At 39.6% G+C, this 24,712-nt stretch overlaps 1 protein-coding gene across 6 annotated transcripts in view; it reads left to right on the top strand.

The window, feature by feature from the left end:
- Positions 1-20,647, top strand: part of ATE1 (arginyltransferase 1) — a 69,265-nt gene extending 48,618 nt beyond the window's left edge. For 5 of the 6 annotated variants that reach the window (XM_030950900.1, XM_030950897.1, XM_030950898.1 and 2 more), the window contains 2 exons: positions 1,695-1,815; positions 17,061-20,647. In XM_030950900.1, the coding sequence (XP_030806760.1) occupies positions 1,695-1,815; positions 17,061-17,239 (300 nt within the window). In that variant the 3' untranslated portion in view covers positions 17,240-20,647. The remainder of the gene's footprint in view (positions 1-1,694; positions 1,816-17,060) is intronic. The other variant, XM_030950899.1, reaches the window with a different exon arrangement.
- Positions 20,648-24,712: the final 4,065 nt, after the last annotated feature.

Raw genomic sequence — 24,712 nt, 5'->3', positions numbered from 1 at the left:
TGTTTCATCTGGGTAATGATGATTAAAAGTTCTTTAAGTACTACCTTCACACAGCTTTCAACTATTTCTGTTTAGAGAGCATAACATTTCAAAGTGGTTTATTTTAAAATGTCACTTCCATTCTCTGGCTTTAGAGGATTTTCTGGGCCTTGAGGTTTAAGTTTCTGAATGGAATTGGAGGAATATAGTTTTAATTTAATATAAAAATTTGCCTTTAATTAAAAAAACCCCAACAAAACCAACAGTAGTAGTTACAAGTCAGTCCTGGATGTTTTGCAAATGAGATAATCAGTCAGACAAACCTTTTCTGAAATCTACTCAGGTATTTGACAAGGCTCAGCATTAAACTTTTGGTTATTTTTATCTTTTTTTGCACAGACAATGATGACTTCTTATCACAGATAATTTTTGTATTTCCTACTCAACAGTTTACTGCTGGTGGGAAAGATTTTTTAAAAGTTAATTTTTCTTTAAATATCATGAAGAGTTGAACAGTAAGAATATAAAAAGAACTGGGAATTTCTGGTGGTTCTGATTCTCCAGAACTGGGTGTTACTGCCTAAGGGTGTCCCTAAAGGAATGTCTTCACCTCCAGGCTGCAGCCACAGGAACTTTGTGTTGTCCCTTCCCAAAGCTTGCTCAGCTTCATGGAAGGCTTTCTTTTAAATCAACTTCATCTCAAGATGATAATCTTAATTATCCATTTAATGTAGTTGATGTGAAGAACTCTTAATGGCATCAGCTGCAAGGTGACTTCTGATAATGCCCTGTCTTTTAATTTTGAATTTGTATACTTAAACCTTTTCATTCTCTTTACTGTATGGCTGTTTTTCAAGCTGAGATGTGTAATGAGTTTGCAAGTGAGAAATTAATTTGCTATTGCCGCCATATGGCTCTGAATGTTGAGTGTTTGGATTGCATGAGTAATGCCTCAAAGATACAATTTTGATTTAAGTTACAGGCCGCTGAATAATCTTATTTTAAGTCAAATGAAGATCTGCTTAGGGGAGGTTATTATTGCTGAGGTGGTGATTTTCTGTGTAGCTGGACGGAAAATAATTAAGGCTGTTTAGTTTCTGGGAATGTCTGTAAAGAATATCTTCTTAATAAATCAACTAAAAAATAGTAGAATTTCACTAATCATTACCTGTAAGCTAATCCAGGAAAAGCTCCATGAATTAAAGTGTTACTATTTAAGCAACAATGAAATAAATGCTCCATCACTAATGTAATAAAAACAGCGTCCTGCTTACTGTTCAGTGGGGTTTTTCTATTAGGTTTTTTTTTTCCTTTTTGGTCTCCATTATTTGCTAGAATTACCAACACTTGAGATGAGCTGCTTTTGGAGGTGCTGAGTTTTTTAGTGCTGGCCCCAGCTCAGCAGAGCTCCAGAGAATAACTTAAATACAGAGTTCCAGTAAGCAAAGCCAAAACTTTCCTAGTTCATCTTGGATATCATGGAAGTGTGTTATGTTAATTTTACATTTTCATCACGTGCCAAGGTTGAGTTTGTGCTCCTGAGATGGTGCTGAAATGACTAAAGCCTGTGATTTCACTGAACACTCGTTTGGTGTAGATTAGATTAAAAACTATTCTTGCTCTTTGGAAAATCGGGTTGTAGCCAAAGTTCTCGCGCAACTGATACGACTGCTCTCTTTTTGGTTTCTTTTTTTCCATTTTTTTCCCCTTGGCAGGGTCAGTACAGGCCCTCTGACCTGCTGTGCCCTGAGACCTACGTGTGGACACCCATTGAGCAATGCCTGCCCCTGCTCGAGCACTCCAAGTACTCCCGCTTCAACCAGGATGGAAAAGCAGGTGAGGCTGCAGAAATGAAATAGCTCTGATTTGTCTGTCTGCTTCTAATCAATCAAAATTGCCTGCTGCTGAAGCAGCATGGAAATCTTACCTGTAAAGGATAAAAAGTGTACAATTCACAGCTCCTGCAGCAAACATTTATCTTTTAAGCGCTGCACATTTTAAGTATATTCTGTCCTGTAGGCTGTAAGTAGTTCAAAATTAACACATATTGCTGCCTTTCAGATTATTTTCAAATTGTATTTGCTCTTCTGGGCATGAACAAAACCAATACAATAATTGTTCCTCACTTGCATTCCTGTTGGATGAATGCATAAAGGAATTAAACTGGAATCAATACAGGGAAGTGGAAAGACTGGAGAAGCTTAAAGGCATCAGGTGCTTTTGTTAAGAAACAGAGTGGCAGATTTAGCTTCACAATCAATTAAACATTCAGTTTAATTGATGTGGATGTGAAGAACACAGTAAACAGCAGAAGCACCTTAAACATCTTGATGTAATGTGACACAGTTTTTACACATTGTGTAAAACAGGTACTTAGTGATTTACCAGCACTGACTGGTTGAAATTCTTACTGACCAGAGCACAATGCAGTGATGCTACTGGAAAACAAGGCAATCAAATGAAAAAAAAACATTAATTTGCTTTAGTTACTGACTCTCTGGGCCAATGGCAGGCCCCAAGGGAGCTGTGTTAGACCATGCTTGGTGCGGTGCCTGGGGGAAAGGGAATAACTTAACTTTTGCTATTAATTGCAACTTGTTGAACATCCTCTTTTTGAAGTTTTCTTTCTCCTGGGAGTAACAATTGAGTGTGGCTGTGATATGATTCAGAGATGTGTGGCATTATTCAGGTTATAAGCACTGTGGTTTGTTTCTAGGCACCAAACACAGATTTACCTGTCTGCATCTCAGTAGTCTTCAGCAGCTACTTCTTTCTTTTTACATTTTTTCTGTTTACTTTTTTTTACTGTTTGATCCTTTTACTTTTTACTGTAGTTTAGTAAGATTCCCATGGCAGTTAACTGTTCAAAAGGCAGGATGTAAATAAATTAAAGGAATTTGAAAAGACTGCTTAAGCAGGACTGTGAAGTTCTGGAAATGCTGTTGAGTTCCTTGCTTTTGCTCACCTTCTGCCTGTTACTTGGTTGCTCAATGGAAACACTAATAATAATAATAATAATTATAAGAAGTACAATGGCAAGGTTCAAATAAATCCATCATTGTTAGATTGGTGAGGGGAAATTGGAAAAAAAAATTCAAAATTAGGAGGAAGAAGGGAATGATTTTGGAGGCCAGTGGTATTTGGCGTTCAGAAAGGAGAGAGTGCTCAACTGGTGCCTGTGAAGGTGTTAATAACCCTGTGCCAGCAGAGGGGCAGCATCTTGTGGATGGTGTGAAATCCCTGTGGCATAGCAGGCATTTGGAAACCACGGGAAACAAAGCTTTGCATCATTATCAGCCCAGAATATCTCACTCCAGACACTGCTGGAGCTGGGACTTGTGTCCTGTGGTTTAAGGAAATTAAAACATAGCTGCACGTTGAGATGCTCTGGGCCTGCTGGGAGCTCGTGGGCTTTGGGGGTTTGGGTTGCTGCTCAGAGGAAGCCATTTCTCACCAGTGAAATCCTCATTCTTTACTCTCTCCAGCAGTCACTAATACCAGTTTAATGAAGTTACAGTGAATTTTAAAAAGAGCAATACAAATGATCGTGTGCTTTATTACCCCTTGAATCAGCTTTCTGTGGCACTGTCTGTAATTGTGTTTGTTAAGTGGGGCATGATTTATCAGGAGTGGGACTTCCAACATTGAAACCAAGGGCAATAACCAGAGCCCAGTAAACAACTGGGAGAAATGGTGTGGCTTTCATTGCTGCCTGGGGCAGTGAAGCAGTCCCTGGCAATGGCCATCTTCTGTTGCTGTCTGTAATGGCAGAAAATTTGGGAAATATTGTCTCATAATAATTTGTTCATAATTAGTATGAGACATAATTCATGTTTTCAGCATTTTCTCAATTTTTGAATGTGTTTTCTCTCCTTTAAAAAAAAATCATTAAAATTTACATAATAAATTTACCAATTGCAGGTTCAGTAGAATGTATTATGTGTTTTGATCTTTCAAGCCTCTGTAATATGAAAAGGATTTTTGAGTATCCGTACACATTACACTGCAGAGCTCCTTCTTAAATAAGATCTACTTTTACTTTTCTGGAATAAAAATTAAAAGATACTCATAAAAAGTGCCTTTTTATTTTAAAGTATAAGGAAGTATCAATTTATATAACTCATACCTTGGAACAGATTCTTTATTTTTGTTCAGTTCACTTTGAATAATTTAGAAGACCTGGCATCATCTTATAAATGAGAGAGATTTATGAAGATTCTGATATTAATAACCAGTAGCCAGGCATTTATTTAGAACTGAGTAGTTTGTGAGGCAGTGCACTAATGGAGGGTTTGGATACTGATGCAATCTGAAGATTGAGGTAGTGCTGAACTTCATTTAATGGCCATCATCTGTAAGTACAGATGGAGATAGGCTAAAGAAAGAAGAATTAATTAAAAGGTTGCTCTGCAGTCAGTGACTTTGATAACACATCAAACTGATGAGCAGAAGCCAGTCACATTATAGCATTTGCAGAAATATTCCCGGCCATGGTCTGCCTGCCACACCCACTGACTTCCTCCCAAAACTGCTCCTCAGGGTTTTACTTCATTGGTGTCTTCCCTAACAGCTTTGCCCATGAAATAAGAGCTCTTATAAGAGTGGAAAGATCTATAAATAATTTATTTGGTATACTGGCAATATTTTTGTCCTTCCACTTTCCATTTTCTAGACTAACTCAGTGTCATGTTCTCTCTCTTTCTAATATCTGTTGAGATTTTCAGTTTGTTGCTCCTGGGAGAAGTCTGTGAAAAATATCTTTATGGAGTAAAATATCTATTTTTGGGATAGTAATTAAATTAGTGGGAAACTTCAAATCTTTCTTCCCATCAGTGCTGGACTGTCAAGATATTTAAAAAGCAACTTCAGATGAGGAAAGATACAATCCCACTCTGAGTGGTGGCTTCAAAGCCTTCATAGTTACATGACTGTGTCACAGAATGTGGGGTGTATTTGGTGAAGCCAGGATGAACGTGGGGCTGTTACCCAGGTGAAAAAGCTTTATCCAAATTTTTAGGCATGGCCCACAGCAGTCCCAGTGGTGGAAGCTGCTTCCCACCTTCCTGTGTCTGCAGAAACTGTGTTAGCAGAGCTTTGAGAGCTGCACTTCAAAAGGACTTCAGTGCTTTTTCTGTCTTAACCATTTTGTTTGCTGAAGTTGATAAATTGGCTAAGCTAATACACATCTGTTCAACTTCCTGCAGATCTAATAATAGAGTCAAATCAAAATGGCACTGAATGGAATACATTAATTAAAATGAAAGTATTTTCTTCAGCACATTAAAAAAAAAATTGCACATAACAAATGCATAACGCAGGCTCCTCTGCCTTTGTGTGTTCTTGGAGACAAGGCACTCTTTGCTCCAGAGGGTATGGTTAACACAAACCATGATGGATGCAAAAGGGTGGGATAAAGACAGAGAGAGGCACTTCTGGGTTTCCTGGTCAATTATGATAGTAGACTAAATTACAGTCTATTAATAGACTAAATAGTATTAGACTGAACTGACCTTTTTGTAAGCATCGCTGGGAAGGAGAGTTTCAAAGAGAGGGGTCTAAGGAAGTTTCTTAGTTGTCTTTCAGAGTATATGGAGAAATCTTTTGCAGTGTGAGATTTGTAGAAGAAATTAAGAATATGGGGAGAGACATAGCAGTTTCCTTGAAAACATAAACTTGTCTGGGATAGGATCCTATAGTCAGAGGTGGAACTGCAGGCAGATTGCTGCCTGCAGGTGCTAGGGACGAAGATGGAGTGAAGCAGAGTGAGGGAAGCTTTGGAAGTGAGGATTTCTGTTGTCATTGGCGTGTGGGAGCTGGCAGAGACGCGGATAGAGTGTGGAAAGAATTTTGCAGTAGTTCATAGAGGTAGAACAATGAGAAGAAGGGCTTGACAAGGGCAAGAAATAAGTGATGGTAGGATTCAAACTTGAGCATCTTACTAGATATTTGTCGAGGTGTGAAGGGAGGCTGTTATTTGGATACACCATTTAAAGAGATGACAAAGCCAAATGATTCAGCAACCACCTTCCACTCCTTGCTGCACACCAGGCTTTGCATCTGCCACCTCTGCACAGCACCGAGGACTTTTTTTCTTCCAGCAGAGTGGAAATCCTTAGCAGAACTCAAGCTTTAGGCTGTGTCCAGCTGGTGCAAGCCAAAGTGACGATAGGCAGTGGGATCCAGAGGAGAGGATTTGTCTGCTCTGTGCTTCCCGGTGCTTGGGCTGTGGCTGCACAAAGGACAGATGTTGACAACCAAAAAGCCTTTGAAATCGCCTTGAGCTCACATGCAAGCCTTAACCATGAGAATAAAACAAATCTTAAACCCAGGCCAACACTAAAATCAGTGGCTGAGCTCCCCTTCTCAGGAGAGAATCCTGGAACACCACACGAGGCTATGGAGAGGTCAGAAAATCCTCACTTCACACTCACAAGAATCACTATAAAAAGCCCATTCCATGTAATACCTCCTGAGTTCATAGCAGATCATTCATTTCTGGGTTACTGAACTAAAGAAAATTACTTCAGGTTTCCAGTCTTTCTCTGTATTAATCTTATAACATTTATTATATGTTTTTACCAGATTTTTAAAGTTTTTAGCTGAAAAAACTGGATTTTTAGAAGTACGTCTTTATATGTATATTTATCTATGCTGCTGCTCATAGTAAGATGCAAAATAGTGAAATGCAAAGTAAAATGCAAAAAGTAAAATACTAGAATAGTAAAATGCAAATAAAAATCCCGGTATTTAACAACTTCTGGATCCTCTTAGTAGTGATTGCATTATGTATCTTAATGCTTCTTTCAAGCAACTGAGTGTTATTGGTTCTAGTAAATAAAACTTAAATAAAACCAGAAATCTACAGGCATGTGCAGTTATACAAAACTGTTTATGTTAAATGTATGTTTTTGTGCATAATGCTTCCACTAGAAAAATAATTTGTCACAAGTATTTCAATAACTATAATTTCTAGTGTTGTGTTTTTAAAACATTTAATGTACAATGTTTAGTGCACTTTGTTACCAAAGAGTATTTCAGACAGGTTTTATACTTATTGTGTGTTTGAACACAAGTATTTTATTGACCTTTTTTTTTTCCCATCCAGTACAGAGACTGTTTAATTTTACAATATATGTTAAAAATTTAGTATCTTAGTGTGATAGTGGTGTTGTTCCCCTCCTCCTTTGAACAGAAAAGCCACGATCACATATTTGTGTCCTGGGAGTGAACTGTGGTTGCCATTTGGTCACGTCTCAGAGTTCAGGTCCCTGGCAAAGGGATATATCTCTGTAGGATGGATGTAGGCAGAGGGATTTGGGTGTAGGCAGAGGGATTAATGCAAAGGCCAGGATGTGTTAATGTTTATAAGGGTGGTGTGATGCAGATTAATGTTTACAAGGATAAATGCACTGAACTTCTCGAGATGATGAAAATGTGGTCGCAAAACTGTCGCAGATGGAAAACATTAAGCCAATTGTTCAGAACTCTGCAATCATCTGATTTGGAAGAAATTGCTGCTTTGCTCTTCAACAACTGCTGCTTATAATTTTTTTTAAGATAGTGTTGTGTACTTCAGAGAGTTGGGAAACAATTTAAATAAACTCTGATGGATCACGAACTAAGATCTTCTAAAGAAGTAACTTTCCACTATTATCACAGCTATAGGTAATAAATTTGAGTTCTGTAAGAAAAAGAAATTGAATTCTGCAAGAAAAAAAGACAGACATCCCAGTTCTTTCTAGCAGCTTCCCTAGAACAGACACATCTTACAAGTTTCTGTTTCTAATTAAGTTCATGAACACTTAGAGCCATCAGAATGCATCTTTCTAAATCCAGTGTGATCCTTGAGTGTACGAGATGTTTAAACAATGAAGATAATGCCAATAAGGTGTAGCCAGGCACATTTTTCCCTCACTTCTTACTGTGTTTGGATTAAATTGAAATGACTGGCATGGGGTTTTAGCCTCATATGCAGTGCTTCTGTAATACAAAGGAAATGTTATTCTCTTAATTTGTGGGTCCTAAGCAGCTACCACAACGTGAATTGGTGTGTGGGTTAGAAAATACAAACTTTAATAAATATTTGTGATTTAAAAGTTTGGATTGATTGATATTCTAAATATCTCTGCTTTTAACATATATGTAGCAGACTAAACCAGTGCCCTTCAAGCAGCACAATTGTCTGACTTCTGGTGTGGTGCATGAAACCTTTGGCTTGGACTGCAAAATTCTCAAAAATGTTTTAATCCACAATGACCATCATAGAGATTGTGAAACAAATGGATGTATTTTGAAATTACTTTTTTTTTTTGAGGACTTTCCTTGAAAAAGATATGTTGGCATACTTCACTTCCCTTTGCATTGAAGAGATGATTCTTACATGGGTTTATGCTCAAGATACTCTTACACCTTTTGAACATTGTGATATTTGATTTTCCAGAAAAATAATTCTGCTTTAACTTTTTTTTTTTTGGTGAAGATTCAGGAGAATGTGGGGAAGGGCAGGGACTGCCAAATCCTGTAGGAATCATTTTCCATATGCAGAAGGTGTTAGGAGCACAAGAGCAGAAATTAAAAGTTCAATAATGTGGGACAAGTAGAGCGATCGTGCAGATTTATTTCGTGCTGAGGACAATGAGCGTGTGGGACTGGTTTCCAAATGTGATAAAAGTTAACAGCTGTAATTAGGCCCAGGCACAGAGCAGCCATGGAAGGGACACCACAGGCATGTGCTGAGCCACACTCCAACATCCACCAGGGAAACCTGTGCCAGGGTCAGACCTTCTGGAATGATCCTCGTTCACTCCCTGCTCTGGTGACATCATCCCAGCTCCTCACGTGGAATGTAATTGATTCCATGTTTTAATTAATTTAGCCAGCAAATTGATTGCTGTAATTTGATTTATTTAGCTGATAAGCTACTGCCAATTGCTTCAATTTTTCCTATTTCATGGTAATGTTTGCATTTGTAATTCTCAGCTTGACTCTTGTCTCTGGTTTTTTTCCTCCTCACATGTCAGTCTTAATGAGGACTTTGCTCTTCTTTTTGAAAAATCCTCTGGCTGCTTTCTGCAACATTCACTTCTATGCAGTTCAGGTATTTTAATAAATAGTATTTAATTCTTTTGCTCCTTCAGATTTTTTCCGTTTTCTTCCCAATTTTTTGGAGCTGTAACTCCTTAAAGCATTATCTTAACTTTTGTCTTTTGTACTGGCTTTTCATAGTAGAATGGTGTCATGGAATGGCCTGGGTTAGAAGGGACATTAAATCCCATCCAGTCCCTCCCCTGCCATGGGCAGGGACACCTTCCACTGTCCCAGGCTGCTCCAAGCCCTGTCCAGCCTGGCCTTGGGCACTGCCAGGGATCCAGGGGCAGCCCCAGCTGCTCTGGGCACCCTGTGCCAGGGTCTGCCACCCTCACAGGGAACAATTCCTTCCCAATATCCCATCTACATCCAACCCTCCTGCAGCTTTAAGCCATTCCCCCTTGTCCTCTCATCTCTACCACTGTCACCATCCCTAATCTTTCCCATTTCAGATGCATTGCTATTCTCAGCCATTAATTCACAGATTCAATAATGTGTTTGATGTGTCTCTCCCACCAGTAGCAGAGTCATTTTGATTATATTCCTCAGATGATAGGTCTCATGCTAAAGTCTCTGAAGGATTCAGTCTCTGAAGGATCTGTGCAGTTTTCATTCCCTGCTAGCCAGTGACTTAGAGTTGCTTTCATGTGCTGTTTCCAAGTGCTTGTTGGATTTTAACTATGATTTCCCCTTCTGTCTCTGAAAAGAAATTAATAACTTAAAATGCAGAACATTCCTGTGTTCTTTTAAATAACTTGGATGCTTCAAGGAGCAGAAAAGCTCAGCTAACAAAGGTCCTGAGAAGTGTGGAGGACACACATCTGATGCAGCAGAAAGCTTGGTCAGGTTCCCCAGTGCTAACTCAGAGCAAATAAAACTCCTCAGAATCAGAGCTGGGCATTAGAAATGCCTGTGGGGTCCATCAAAAATGGGTCAGGCCGTGAGTGAGCCTGTAAAGCTTTGACTTTGCCGGTTCTGATCCGCAGAAATGCCTTGTGCAGGCTGCTGAGGGCCTGGAGCTGCAGTCAGGGAACCTGGGTTAGGGAGAGCATGCACAGGAATGAGAGAATCACAGGGATGTGAGAACATCTCAGTGCCCCTGACTTCAAAACAGAGCTGTACCTGTGCAGTGGTCCTGCTTTGGGCCCTTGCCTGCACAGTGCACTTAAACTGAAGGCTGGGAGTTGATTAGATAACCAAAAAATGTAGTAAAATAGAAAAAAAAAAACCCAAAGCCAAAGTGCCCTTTGTGTGCAGTTAATATTCTTCATTAGCAGTTCACATTCTCATTTCTCGTATTTGAAGTCATCAAGAACAGTGTTAACAATTCAACTTCTTTTGAAGTGACTACTTCATTTTGTTGTCTGGAAGAACATCTAAAAATAGAAAAGTTATCTTTGTCAACTTGCCATTGACTAGATTATATTCCTTTTTTGTTATTGTTGTCATAGTATCTTGACCTTGGAGGTTCTGGATGCTGTTTCAGGTGGGAAGTGTTCAGTCCCATTTAACTAACATTTTCCCAGGTACTGCTAGTTTTTTTTTGCACTGCATTCCTAAAAAGCAAGTCCTTGGAGGACAAGAGGAAACAGCACCAGGTTGTACCAGGGGAGGTTTTGGTTGGATATTAGAAAAAGTTTCTTCATGGAAAGGGTTGTCCAGCCCTGGAACAGCTGCCCAGGGCGGTGTTGGAGTCACAGTCCCTGGAGGATTTTAAAAGCTGTGTGGATGTGGGGACATGGATTGGTGGGTTTGGCAGTGCTGGGTTGATGGATGAACTTGATGGTCTTTGAGGGCTTTTCCAACCAGAATGATTCTGTGCTTCCATGATTTAAATCTTGCCCTTCAGTAGACATTTTCCAGTCACCTCTCTCCAGGACAATATATTGAGGTGGGCTAGAATAAATCTATTATATGAGAGCTTCTCAAGTAAACTGGGAATTTTATGCCCGTTGTTTTATGTGCACCGCTCCTCGCCGCGGAGCTCCATGGTGTAAACCACTCGTAGGAGTTCAGGCACAAAGCCCAAAGTTTGGGTTGGAAGATGCCTTCAGGATTTCTCCTCGTTGCAACTTCCTGTCTTTGCCCATTTGAAGGATCCCTATACCTGTAGAACTGTAATTCCCCTGTTTTAAGGATCATCGAGAGTGTTTTGATACTTTACAAACATGTTCTTTTTGATCAGTGCTTTCAAAAGTTCCTATTTTTTTGTTAGAGTAACTGCAAAGATTTGGCTGATTGAGAATATCCTGAGCATTTTACTGTACTTCCTTTGTGACTTGTGCTTTCTGGTTTTAATTAAGAATTCTTTTCATTGGATTTTTTTGTGTGTTGTTGTTTATGCTTCATTTTAACTGTACTCTTATTTTGGTTTGAGTTAGTATTTTTGTACCCCAAGGCATAGGGGTCTTTAATATTCCTTAATGTACGAGTCTAGTTTGAAAGAAGCAATATGAGAAAAAGCACATTTCAGCTCACTGTTTTATATAAATTATGACTATTAATGGGTATTGCTGATTGGCCCTTTTGTTTTTGAGGATGACATCCTGTACTTTGCTGGTGAACAAAAGAAATTATGTTTTAAATTGTGTAAGAAATGAGCTTAAATTCAAAGGTCAGAAAGATTTGGCTTCTGATTGCGGTGAAATAATTTTTGATTTCCAATAATTAATATCTCCTGTGTTTCAGTCATAAAATTTGAAAAGTTAATGTGTTTCTTCCTTTTGCAGTTTCTTTGTTTTAAAATCATTGATCATTAACTGTGACAAGGTCATGTAAACCAGATGTAGCTTTTCTTTACAAAAAAATTCAACAAGGCTGTAGTGTTGCTCATATAAATTAACATCACCATAGTGCAACCAGCAAGGGATGGTGCTTCTTTTGCCATTTTTACACCTAGTTTGAAAGCTTGAGTATCATGAAACTTTTAATCTCCCTGTAAACTGAATTTTTAAATTTTTTTCTTTGATTGTAAAAATGGGAACATTCTGTTCATCTTTAAAAACTATGCAAATCCTAAGTGCTTCAAAATTGAAAATTAAAAACTGCAAGCAACATGAAACAAAATCAAAACCCCAGCACATCCATGGGCTGGAAATGCAGCAGTTGTCAGGTGTTTATCTTCAGAATTTTTGTTCTGTGGATTTAATGCTTAGAGGTAAAATAATTCTTTTGAGATTCCATTTTTAAGCAAAAGGGAAATTTAATTTATAGTGTGAATTTCCTTCATTGTCTGATTTAAAGTGAATCACAGGTTTCAGCTAATAATGACACAGATTTAAATATTTTAATTTTTGAATTAGGTTGGTTCTTTGCCTTTTCCTTTCTTTCTTTCACTATTTTATCCTGCTGTGGTGGGGGAAAAAATCCAGGTTCTCTGTGTAATATGGATGCAGAATTACGAAGTGATGATGGCCAAATACTTTCATGATTCTAGGGAGTTGAAGGAGCATTTAAAGAAAATTAAACTTATGATCAGAAACAGAAAAATTTCAGAGTTTAGCAGGAGTACCACATTTCTTTTTGTGAGTTAGAAATGCCAGTCTTCAGTTAGGTTTCTTGCTAATTCTGAGTCCCTTCTGTACAGAAAATAAGGAAATATTTTCCTGTGACTAATGTGTGTTTTGGAAATTGGCAGTTGTCCTTTCTCCTGTTTAGAAAATGGGAAAGTCAATACATTTGTCACTTTGCTTTTAATTATTTCTTCACTTGTTTTCCTGTAAATGGAAAAAATCACTTTAAAGGAAAGTCAGATTGCTTCCATCTCTAGATTATACCCCTGAGAAATTAAACAATGTCATTTTTGTGAGGAGTCTGTCCAAGGGGAGGAAGGCTCAAAAGAGGAGCAGCGCAGGATGCTGCAGCTCAGGCTGCCCTTCCATATCACTGTTGATCAAAACCAGCTTGGCCCAGCTCAGCCACCACCAAAAAGCTGTTTAGTAATATTTTCTACAGAAACTTTAAGCCATCTCTTTTTTTTTCAGCGTTGCGTTGGCTCTCAGGCTCCTGCAGAACTCACTCTGCACTCCAAGTCTCCCTTGTCCAGCTTTGCACGTGCTTGCCCAGCTTTCTGAGCAGATGGAGCTGGTTTTCACTTCAGCTTATATTAGGGGGTAATAATAAAGCTTAATGCATGTGAAGAATAAAAATATTTGGATGTGGGCTTCCCCAAATAACGTTAGAAAAATGCTAATCCACCCCTGAGCTGTAAGAAAAAGACCATGAAATTCTGGATTTCTTTAAAGAGCACACTGCTGTCCAGCTTTCTGTTGCTGTGAATAAAAAAGGTGAAATCACTCCTCCTTATTTCGTGCTTGTGTTTCAGCAGGAATGCTTATCAGCATTTGAAAATGATGTTTTGGCTTGGGAGGGAGCTTGTAGTTTTAGGGGGAAGTTGATTTGGGTTGTGCAATGAAATAAGGACTGAACTGTACAGGAGTTTGTTGGGCTTCCTGCTGCTCATGCTCCTCCTCATCCCTGGAGTGTGGGAGCCTTTTTTTGGGTGAGTGCAGCCTGAGGCTGCCCTTTAGAATAGAAAGCAAATTCCCTTCTTGAATAGAAAGCAAATTTTTACCACTTCACCTTTAGGTGAGTGTGGATGAGTGAGCTGGGTCAGGAACTCAGACCAGAGCCTGCCCAGACTCCCCATTGCATGAGAGGCTCTGGGTCACCCCTGCTCCCTGCTTTGTTTTCTGCTGGCTTTTAGAAACGTGTCTGATACCCTTTGTGTTCTCAGAGAGGAAATCCTCCATGTGTGGATTCCATTTAGCAGTGGTTTGGGGCTGGGAACAGAACATTTTAACACCTCTCTGCAGTCTTTATGGGGTCACAGTGGCAAGGTTGAATTAGAAGTGAAGTCTCTCCTATATTCAAATTTCAGTAGGCATAAATAATTTGCTGCTTAGGAGTATAGGGGAGAAAAGAAAGAAGTGACAGGTAATTTATTCAGTAAGAATTCACCTGTATTTTTAGCTCTGAGACTTACAGGATAATATTTCTATTTCCAGTTGGCAGCTGCAGTTGCCCAGTTCCCTAAATTTACAGGAACTTTCAATCTACATAATTGCTTGCTCTGTATTTTGTGTATCTAGCATCCAGACTATACTGATAGATGTAACTGAATTAAAGGATGAAACCTTGTGTATTTTTTGTGTCAAGTGATAGTGTCTCTTCTGTAGAATATAATAAATCAACAGCTCAGGAGGTGAAAAATGAGAAAGTGTGAGGAGAAAAAATAAGCACTTTTAAAAAACTTTTTAGTGGTGACAGTACTGTATTCAGTAATTGCAGAAATTACTAAAATTGCCCTAATACACTGTTCCACTATCTGATCAGTCAGGATCTTTCCAGAAATGTAAGTCACTAAATAAAATTTCTTCACTAAAGCTTGGAAATAAAAGGATGGGGGTTTTTCTTATTTTCAGCAAAGAGCTTTTTTTAATAAAGCATTTGGTCTCATTTTGAATTGTGATTGTTGCTGTATCCCAGCATCAGCCACACAGGGAAGGCCTGTTTGAGTTCAATTGGCATCATCTTGACTAGAAAGCAGATTTTACCGTGTGCCACTCAGCAGGAGCAGATATTTAATTTTTCTTATTGGGAGAATAATTTCTTTGTTAAAGTGTGCCAGAGCCCAATCTGCTTTTATTTTCCATTAAATTATTTTAAATTTATTCTGCTTAAATTTAAATTGTGTTTAAAGGGAATAGTGTCCTGAGTTCTCGTGATATTGCTTCCAGACCAGCAGCAACTGAAAGGTGGCTGAGTTCTGACTTTCAGATTTGTTATGATGGTGACACAAGTTCCTATTTGCCATCTCTAAAAGCTTAACTATGTACCTGACATTATTTTACTTAACATCTCAGTGAAAGGTTTCTTTTACAGATGGAGTTTAAGTTACATACATTTAAGTACTTTGACAGAAGGTTATTTTTGTTATTAAAGCTTTGATTTTTGAGGGGAGTCAGTGGGAGAACAGGTAATCGTTGTAGAAATTTGGAATGTTATTTTTCATTGCACAGAGTAAAAGTGGAGGAAGGGCACAAATGCTGAACAAGAACAGAGTTCAGCTGAGCCAGGAGGGCTGCACTGAAACCAAGGTACAGTAGCTTTAGTCCCTCAAAGAAATCAAAGCTGGGGCCAGCAGCACTGCAAGCCAGAGATGAACTCACCCACAGTATCAGGCTTTGGGAGTATTTGAAATCAGTGAATATCAGTGAGTAGGGACCAGCTCTGAAGTGCTTTTGGCACGGAGCTGTGAGGGCTCAGCTTGGCCTAAATCCATCCCAGGGCACAGACTGGGAGTCAGTCTAGAGGTGCAGTAAATAGAAACTTTCCAATTTGAGAAGTTAAAATAACTTTACACTTGTGTCACCTCCAGAAGCTAAACTTGCAGATTTTTTCCTTGGTGAACTCTCAGCAAGGAGGATGTAACAGAAGAGGCAGAAGGGCTGGTGGTAAAACCAACCAACCCATTGGGATATCAGGGAGGTGTTGGCCACACATCAAAAACCTGATGGGTTTCAAAGAGGGAGAGAAAGCCATAAAGTGTTTTTGACTTGGTGTTTATCTAAAGCAATTGCCAACAATAATTAGTGGGGGGCACAATCTTAGCAAGTACTACTCAGATTTTCTTCCTTCAAACCATGTTTTCCCAGTTGAGTCTGAAGAAACACATTGTGCTTTCATGTCAGGAATCAAAACACAGATAAAAGTAATGAAGTCATTCCAAACTTGGTAAAGCAGCCTTCATTAAGTTTCACATACTAAATTCGGGCAATCAGCAGGAAAAAAGTTTACAGACCATTTCTGTGGATGAACTGGGGCAGGTTCTTCAGTGTGTCTTGTACAGAAAAGAGTTCCATGGCCTCCTTTAAAACATAAAAATAGAAAGAAGGTCCAAAAGGAAGTCTTTGCATAGTTCATGTCCTAAAATACTGACATTCCAGTAAGCATCTCTGTTATTACTGGAGATGCTTAAACTGATTCTCAAACTGATGTTTCAGATTCTAGGTTGACTCTTCTTGGTGACTTTTTGAACCTAAAGATTTCTTTTTCTATTCTTTTGTAATAATTTTACTAATTTATCCAGCAGTGACCTCAGATGTGTGGCACATTCTGTGAGTTTCTTTGAAGAATTTTCTAGCACTGTAGTGCAAATTTTTCTGACACACAGCAGCTATATAGTATTATTGCTCAGCAGTAGGAGCATCAATGGGATTCATAAAAATAAGGAAGTTTTAACTTGTTCAGTGACACTTTTATGATTCTGCATAAATTAAGGCACAAGGGGTCTGTATGTGAAGGAAATAAGGTTTAACTGTGGTGTGTGTATCTTTGAAGAGGAATTGTGTTGTACCTACCCAGGAAGTGCTTGCATTGCTCACCCTGTTGATTTACAGAGCTCAGGGATCAGACTTAGATAAGGACATGTAACCCCTAGAATGAAACTCACAACCAGTATAACTGAGGGAAAAGCAGATTGGGGCTGGAGGGCCAGGGAGTTTCACCTGGGAAGGTGGTTTATTGCCTGATGCTTACCTAAGGAAGCAGCCTGAGGCTTCTTGCTGGTTTTAGTACATTTGTCCCAGCTGGTGTGGTGGCTCTTGCGAGGGGTTCTGTAATGACAAGTCTCCCCCGGTCAGTTCTGTTTGAGTTTTTCCCAGATAGAGTTTGACTTCTGGCTCCAGCAGCACTAAATGAATGTGAATTTTAAATACAGCAGTAGAGGTGCTTTCAGAGCTGCCATCCATCACCATTAGAAATGTGTGATGCAGGATTTACCTCTCCACACCACACAGGCACAGTTCCTTTGCAGGCTGGGTTTGGTGCCAGCCACGATCCAGGAATGCTCTGCAGCTCAGCTCAGCTTCCATCTGCAGATGACTTTTCTTCCTTCATGCAGCTCTCATTATGCATATTGAAGTTAGAGGCATAAATTAAGGTGCTGTGGACACTGCAAATAACATTTTTTTGTGTTCTGGTTGCCTCTGCAGTCGATGAAGGTCGCCTGAAGGAGCTGGGCAGGGTGAGAGTGCTGCACAAGAGAACCGTGATGCCTTACAGCGTGTACAAGAAGAGGAGGAAGGGGCCCAGTGATGAAGCCAGTGTCCAGCAATATGCCAGCCTGGTGGGACAGACCTGCTCAGAGAGAATGCTGCTGTTCAGGAGTTGAAACCCCACGAGATGGCATTTCAGTGGCTCCACATTTCATTGCACTGCCCCTGGGTGATCTGTACCATAGTCGTGTGCTGGTGTGCCCACTCAGACAGGCTGAAACACAGGTATATAGCCAGGCTTGTGTCAATACATGGTGCTGTGTGTAAAGGCCAGCTCCAATAAATCTTACAGCAAGGCTTTAGCAATATAAGTTTAGAAAAACACGCTTGCAGTACATTTTAATTAAGTAGTTCTAGCCTTTCTATGCATTATGAATAATTCTAAGTATCTAAGCAAAATGAAAAACAGGTGTCTTTTTTTCTTTTTGTAGAGATGAAGGTTGACTAAATCTAGATCAAGAATCATTAAGTTACAGATGTTTTCAAATAGCACCTTGGGTATCTGTTGTTAAAAATTGCTGTGAAATTTGTGCTCGCATTTGTATGCTCCTAAAATCTTGCAAGAGGACTGAAACGTGCTATTACTTTCCAGCATGATGCCACTTGATTTCAGCAGTATGTTTAAAAAACAGAAAGGAATTATTTTCACTGCACATTCTTCATTTGTTTAAAGCAGTAAGTCAGTGTCAGAGGTCCCAGTGAGTGTAGGAGTTTGTGGTAGGTTCTCAGTGGCAGGGGATGCAGTGCTTTGGAAAACTTTTCCCTTCAGAGAAGAAAGCAGAACAGTTGCACTATAAATATACCAAAGATATGCAGCCAAGTGGCACAGTGGTTTTTGGTATAAGCCTTATCCTTTGTCTAACAAGAGTGGGTATTTCAATGCACATGGCTAATGTGAAATAGAGCTCAGGAGGTTTATCCTGCAGCTTTCAGTGCACATTTCAGAACTATGCTAACAAAAACAAGACATAAGGTACCACTGCTGGGTTTTGTTGCAGGTGCTTTTTTTTCTGTAGAATTGTACAGGAAGACTTAAATACCATATTCCAGCTTTTTTACTGACTGTTTTGTTTCTGGTGCAGCAGCTCATGGGTTAACACCTTTAATAACATTTTAGTAAATACTTCTGTTGGAAACACAGGAAGTTGTGATCATTTATGAAAGCACTTTATTATCTCATATATGAGCGTTGTCTGTGTCCCCATTAAGTCATATAAGTTGGAGGAATTTGGGGAAATAACACTGTTGTATAATTCAGTAATGTATTACAACATTGTAACATTACCAATGCATTTGTGCTTCTTATCTTCTTGGGTAACAGGGGCTGGTATTTACCTTGAATCCACTTGGAGTTTCCTGTTAGCCTTTGAACAAAGATTCTTATTCAAGGATATGTGGGTGGTTTTCCCCCAGAAAGGAAACAAATTCAGTTTTACCCTCTGAAGGTTACATCTCCTGTCTTCATGGATTCATTGATTTAATTTTAAACACTTGGCCACTATTATTAATCATTAATTTTTATGTGGAGCAGACGTAAGAACTGGGGAATCAAATGCAATGCAGGTTTAACTTTTTCATATCTGTTTGATATGAAATTAGTGTATATTGCAATATTATTGATAGTACAACTTCAATAGCAACTTTAAAAAGTCATTTTATTAATTGGGCTGTGCGGTATTGATCTGCTCCCAGAATGGTCATTCACGTCAGCATCATATCTGGTGTGTGTTTATCTGTGGCCTGGTACTGAGAGGTTTCTTTGCACTGTACCTTCTGGTTTGTCCATGCCTTACCTCAGCCTCCTGCCATGGGGAGAAGCCCTGAATAATCCTCATGAAGATTATTATGAAGAATTCCTTTCTGTGGAGAAAATACTTTTACCACTCTGTTAAACAGTGTAACATTTTCTGCCTACACAGTGTGCTGAAAAGTGGTGATGCCCATATGGCTTGCAACCAAAATAAATGAGAAAACCTTTTTATGTGACACAAAGTCAGTTAACAGGCACTGAGGAGTTTCACTATGAATTGCAAAATCTTAAAGGTTATCAAAGCCGTTTAATGATGCGCTCCTGGAGAAGTTAAAGTTTCTGTTCAGTTTCAAGGGAGCAGACTTAATGTCCCCACTGAGAGTTCCATCTCTTTGTGCCCCTATTTGTTACTGAGATGCCTTGGATTAGACTTTCATCTGATGCTGTTTCTCTTGGGGAGCTTTTAAGGACTGCAGCCAAAGGAAAGGGAGAGAAGTGTCAGCCTAAAAACTGAGCACAGCTTGAGGTTGTCCTTGGTGTGGGCACTGGAGGTAAATGAGCATTTCCTGTGGGTCTGGAATGTGCTTGCGCTTTCTGGCCTCCCCTGGGACTGCAGCACCATGGCACACTGGGCTCCTGGCTCCTGCTCAACTCAAATATGGATTTATATTCAAAAGCAAAACCAGGCAACACCGAGAGTAACTCCAAACTGAGCTCATCTCCTGTGGTTTGCTGAGATCTGACTCACTTTAGTGTTATTTTAGAAGGAAACTGGGGCAGTATTTTTGAGGACTGATGCCTCTATCCCTGTTTTTGGAAGGGAGACAGAGGCTGAGGATGAAGTTCTGTAAATTTTGCCTGTGACTTCAGTGGAGCTGAAAATTCACCACTATTACAATATTATTTAATATATTGTAATTGACAATTACTGAATTTAGAGATATTTAACTTAGCACAAACTATTTTATAAAAGTTTTTTTTTTGTGTGTAGCTGGTTTGTGAGAGTCCATCTCCAATGTGAGGTTGCCTTGTTCTGTCATCTGTTGATAAATGAGCATAAAATGGTGGTAAGAAAATGCAGAGTTGTGACCAGTGCTAAAATGCCATTTTTTGTTTTAGTTGGAAAGAAATGGGAAGCTTACACATGTCCAGCATCAACACGTGTCAGTAAATTCAAGAACCTGCATGTTGAGTTTGTAATTGCTTTTTAGCAGGCCTGTTTGACTTGCAATGTAGAAAATAAAGTTATTTCCAGTCTCTGTGAATTATTATAAGAAATAATAGCTCTGAATTTGATTTCTGCATTAGTTAGTAGGAATTTCATTATCCTGGAGATTGACCAAGTGTCCAGTGAACAGCAAAATCAAAGAATCCATCCAAGGGTAGCAGCCTTTAGAAGAGAGAACTTGCAAGTTTAAAATCATGTCCAAAACACATGAGCTGTTTTGGAATGAAGTTTTAGTTCCAGCCAGGCAGATTAATGAAGAGATTGCATGAAATATAATTGATGCTTCTTTTCTGAGTAGAATAAAATAAAATAAAGAGACTTTCCACAAATGGAGACTAGACAGGACCAGCTATTTATTTGAATTCAGCTTGGTTGAACAAAAACCTGTCCCTGAATTATGGAGCCAAACCAGCAACACAGAAATTTGGGTTGTGTGCATAAAGATAACCAACATTAACATTAATATAACAAACATTGCATAATTTTCTGACTGAATGAGGCAGAATTCCAGCTGATTCTGGATTCCTGAAGGAGACTTTTCTCGCAGCCCAGCACCAGCATGGCTTGAAATGTTGGTGGGACTTTTTCTGTTCCATTGCTCCTGTGGGCTCCACATCCATCAATCTTCTTGAGATTCTGTGCATTTCTTTGCCAGGTGATCGCTCTGAGGCTCCAGCCTGACCAGCCAATGTTTCTGAGTTCAGTTCCTTCTCATCCTGGTTGTCCCAGATAATCCCCCAGACATGATTTGGTGCTGTCCTGATCAGACTCTCCACTCAAGCCTTAATGTCTCTCTGCATTTGGAAGGGTGCAGGCAATTTTCAGGGCAGAATTCTTCACTTTTCAGGGAATCACCAACATTTCCCAAAGCATTGTAGCCACATCTTCTACCGATACATTTATAAAGCTGCACCTTCAGCCACACTGAGTGTAAAATGCTGAATTACTTTTGCATTTTCCAAATGATTTGGGGTTTTTTAAGTTAATCAAAGTGATAGATGGTAGGAGCAGATGTACAATAGTAGCACATCCTAAATGTAGCTAATTGTGGTTTCTAAATAAAAGTGTCTTAGAAATTAATCTACTATATGCATTTTATAGTACATTTAAAGCTCATCTTTGAGCTTTGTTTTCTAACAGCATTAAAATAAGAATGGAAAATAATTAAATTAACATGTAAGCCTGAGTTCAGCATATATTCATGCTCTCTATATTAATACAGAACAGTCTTAACTCTGAAAATGCCCTTACTGCTGATCTCAGACAAGTAGCAGCTCAGAAGCTTTCTGGCTGGATTCTTTCTGGTTATGTTTTACTGTTTTGATGTTTATTCATTTCCCTATTAGAACTATTCCCATCAGATTTTTGTACTTCCCATCAGTTATTTCCACTTCAGTTTTGACACATAATACATGTGTCTGCCAAAAGTCCTGCTGAGAGATTGCTATCAGGACAAAAGAAAGTGTTGGAAAGTCTGTTAAGCAGTGAGAAGAGAGCAGGGTCCACAGGGACAGTCAGTCTGCAACCTTTGTGCTGCAGAAAAAGCAGGATTTATTTATAATTTAGTCCGCTGCAGGCTTAAATAAATGTGTCGGATTTCATTCATTTCCCTTTGTCTGTGACATCTGATTGTCATTGTCCAGGAAGAATCAATGGGGCATTGTGGAACAGGAAAATGAATTAATAAATGCACTGCATTTGTGGCAGCAAGCTTGAGTTAAGGGGTGAAATCACATGAATTCCCTTGGAATTCTCACTCCATGTCTGCACAGGAGCAGGGAATGGGGGCTGGGTGGGACTTTGAAGAAGCGTTTGTTGCTTGAGTTAAGGGATGAAATCACATCAATTCCCTTGGAATTCTCACTCCGTGTCTGCGCATGGAGGAGCCTGAAAGTGGGGGCTGGATGGGGCTTTCAAGAAGTGTTTGTTGCTTCTCCCCTGTCTCCTGCAGGCTGGAGCAGAGCAAGGAGACATCCTCCACCCCGAGAGGATCCCTCACTGTGTGCGTTCACCTCTAACACAGCTCCTGGGGCTGATTCTGTGCAGCAAATACTGAAATATTGCCTGTTTTAATGTCCTCTATTTAATTTTCATCCTTTGGGTTGCAGTGACCCTGCTTTGGTTGGTGCTGCCGTGCAGGGCCACCCCTGAGGTTCCTCTTTGCAGCAGCCCCAGACCTTCCTGGGGACTGGTGCCAACTCACCCTGCTGTGTTTTCTCTGAACTAAGAAATCCCAATTACCTTTCCAAAATTTGTGGGTTTAAGATAATTTATTGAGCTTTCTTAAATATTGTCCCACTGATCCACTTTTTTGCCCTAGTGCCAGCTGCTCCAGTAATCAAAGCAATAATTACTTCAGTGTTTTACGTTGGCAAATAAATGTTAAAATTTTTCTAAATTATAATCACTATTTTGACTGATTTTTCTGTTTAACGCAGATCCCTCTTTGCTGTTTATTTACCACACTCCAGTAAAATATGGTGCAGATCCAGCCTCACTGTCCCAGCAAACAGAATTTTTCTCTCAACTGCTCTGAACCTGCAACCACCAGATGGCATTTCCAGCCTGTGCAGGTCATTGCAGCATTAAAGTTATTTCTTGTCTGAGTATCCAAATTTTCTGAGTCTCTTCTATTAACATCTCTCTCTGAGTTTAATTTTTTTCCTCTGCTTTTACTTGGGGTCTATGAGAAAAAAAAACTAAAATTGTCAGGTGGAGTTGATGAAGTTCGGTGGTGTTTTAGTTAAATGAAGCATAAAAATGTTAAAAATCAGGATTAAAAGCTGTTTCAAGACAAATGATCTCGATTTTTTTAATGCTGAATTTATTAGATGTGTTCTACTACCAGTAAATTACTGAAATCAAGATCCACAGAGGGGTCAGTTGGCAGATTTACCTGTCCCCAAATGCTTTTGGTGCTGCTCCTTTCCGTGTTCCACCCAAACCATGTGCAGCTGGAGCATTCACAATGTATAATATGCATTATTTTTGTGCTCCCTCCATATTCCTCTTTCATTCTTAACCTTATTTTGATACCAGGATTTCCTTCTCACCTCTGCAGGGAGTTAAATGATGTCAAAATAAGGTTTCTAATAGTGAAATCAGAGGTCAGGAGACTGCAACACCTCATTGCATGAAGGGCACTGCAACCCATTTGTTTTGTGACAATATTTGTCTGTGTTGCTCAAGGTGAAAGCAAAGACACACCAGCTGAAAAAGCAAGGTTCCCAATTTTAAATTAATTATTAGTTTTTCATACAAATACATTATTGTAGCACCCAGAACCTGGAGGAGGCCTGGCTGCAGCAGCTGCTCTGTGTGTCCTCAAATTGAGATTGTCCTCGTCCCTGACATTTTTGCAGTCCCTAAAATCCCAGATGTGCTGAACATTCTCCTTCCTGAGCTGGCTGTGCTAAAAGGAGTGAAAAACTGCTTTTCTTGGGCAGGGACATCTGCCACGAGACCAGGCTGCTCACAGCCCCATCCAGCCTGGCCTTGGGTCATTCCTGACACCCCTCACCTCAAATCCACCCAGCTGATCCCCTCAAACCTCCTGTGTTCAGGAAGTTTTCATCCTCTGTTCATCCAGTTTAATGGGATGGAGATGTTCCAGGAATCCAGTGCAGTATGATGAAATTGGGGCTTCTGCATCTTCTTTTGGTCAGATTTTAATACATCAAATCTATATTTTTCTTTGATTGCCTTGTATTGTAAAATAAAAATAGTATTTACACTGTGGAGGAAAAGCAGAACAATTAAATAGAAAAATTAGAACAGTAGAACAATTAAACAGAAAAACGAGATTTGCTAAAATTAAAAATAGACATTCTTGAAAAGACAGAACTCTCTTTAAAAAACCCAATCAGTCCAAAGGAGTGAAGTTGTCAAAACACATCTCCCATATGCAGAGAGGAATGCACTTTGTATGCCTGAAGATTCTGATGCTTTTAAACAGCTGCTTCTCCATCCACACTCCCTCTGTGTTTCCTTTTTGCTGTTGTGCCCTCAGTTTTTCTTGTGCACATACAAACATCTTCCAGTTCTTTAGATCTCTTAGGAAGGGCGACATTGATCAGTGAGAGGAGCTCAGGGGCACGTTCAGCCGAGTGCTGTGCGCTGTTCCTTGCCTTGCAGAGTGACCTGGGAGAGCAGGAGCACGGTGACATTTACAGTGCATAATCTATTGATTGTGGGACAAAACAGAGGCAATCAGCAGGAGGGCTGTGATTGTTTCATTAAGCCCCACGAGCAGCACTCTGTACATTGATCCAAAAACGCCTCGGAGCTGCTGCTTCTCAATGTCATGACTCTCCCCGTGGGCACCTTGTTTTGTAATTTGCTGGTTCTTCTAAGTGTTTTGAACTTTCCAACATCACTGAATCCCTCTCCCTGAGTGTCACTCCATGCCAGGTAAGAGATTAAAATCCAGGCTGCTGAGTAGGAGTGGTTTCCTCGCCTTCTATATTTGTTGAGGCCTTTAGAAGTGACTCCACTTTTCCTAAAAGTGAGGTCAGTGAAGTCAAATTCACCCGTATCTGGCCTTCACCAGGCTCCTCATGAATGGGCTCCACTGAGCATGTTCATTTTTTATTACTCTGCATCAAGCAGAAG

This window comes from Camarhynchus parvulus, chromosome 6 (assembly GCF_901933205.1).
Source record: "Camarhynchus parvulus chromosome 6, STF_HiC, whole genome shotgun sequence".
Taxonomy (NCBI): domain Eukaryota; kingdom Metazoa; phylum Chordata; class Aves; order Passeriformes; family Thraupidae; genus Camarhynchus; species Camarhynchus parvulus.
The sequence above is the reverse complement of the archived record's forward strand: the minus strand, read 5'-3'. Positions and strand labels throughout refer to the sequence as shown.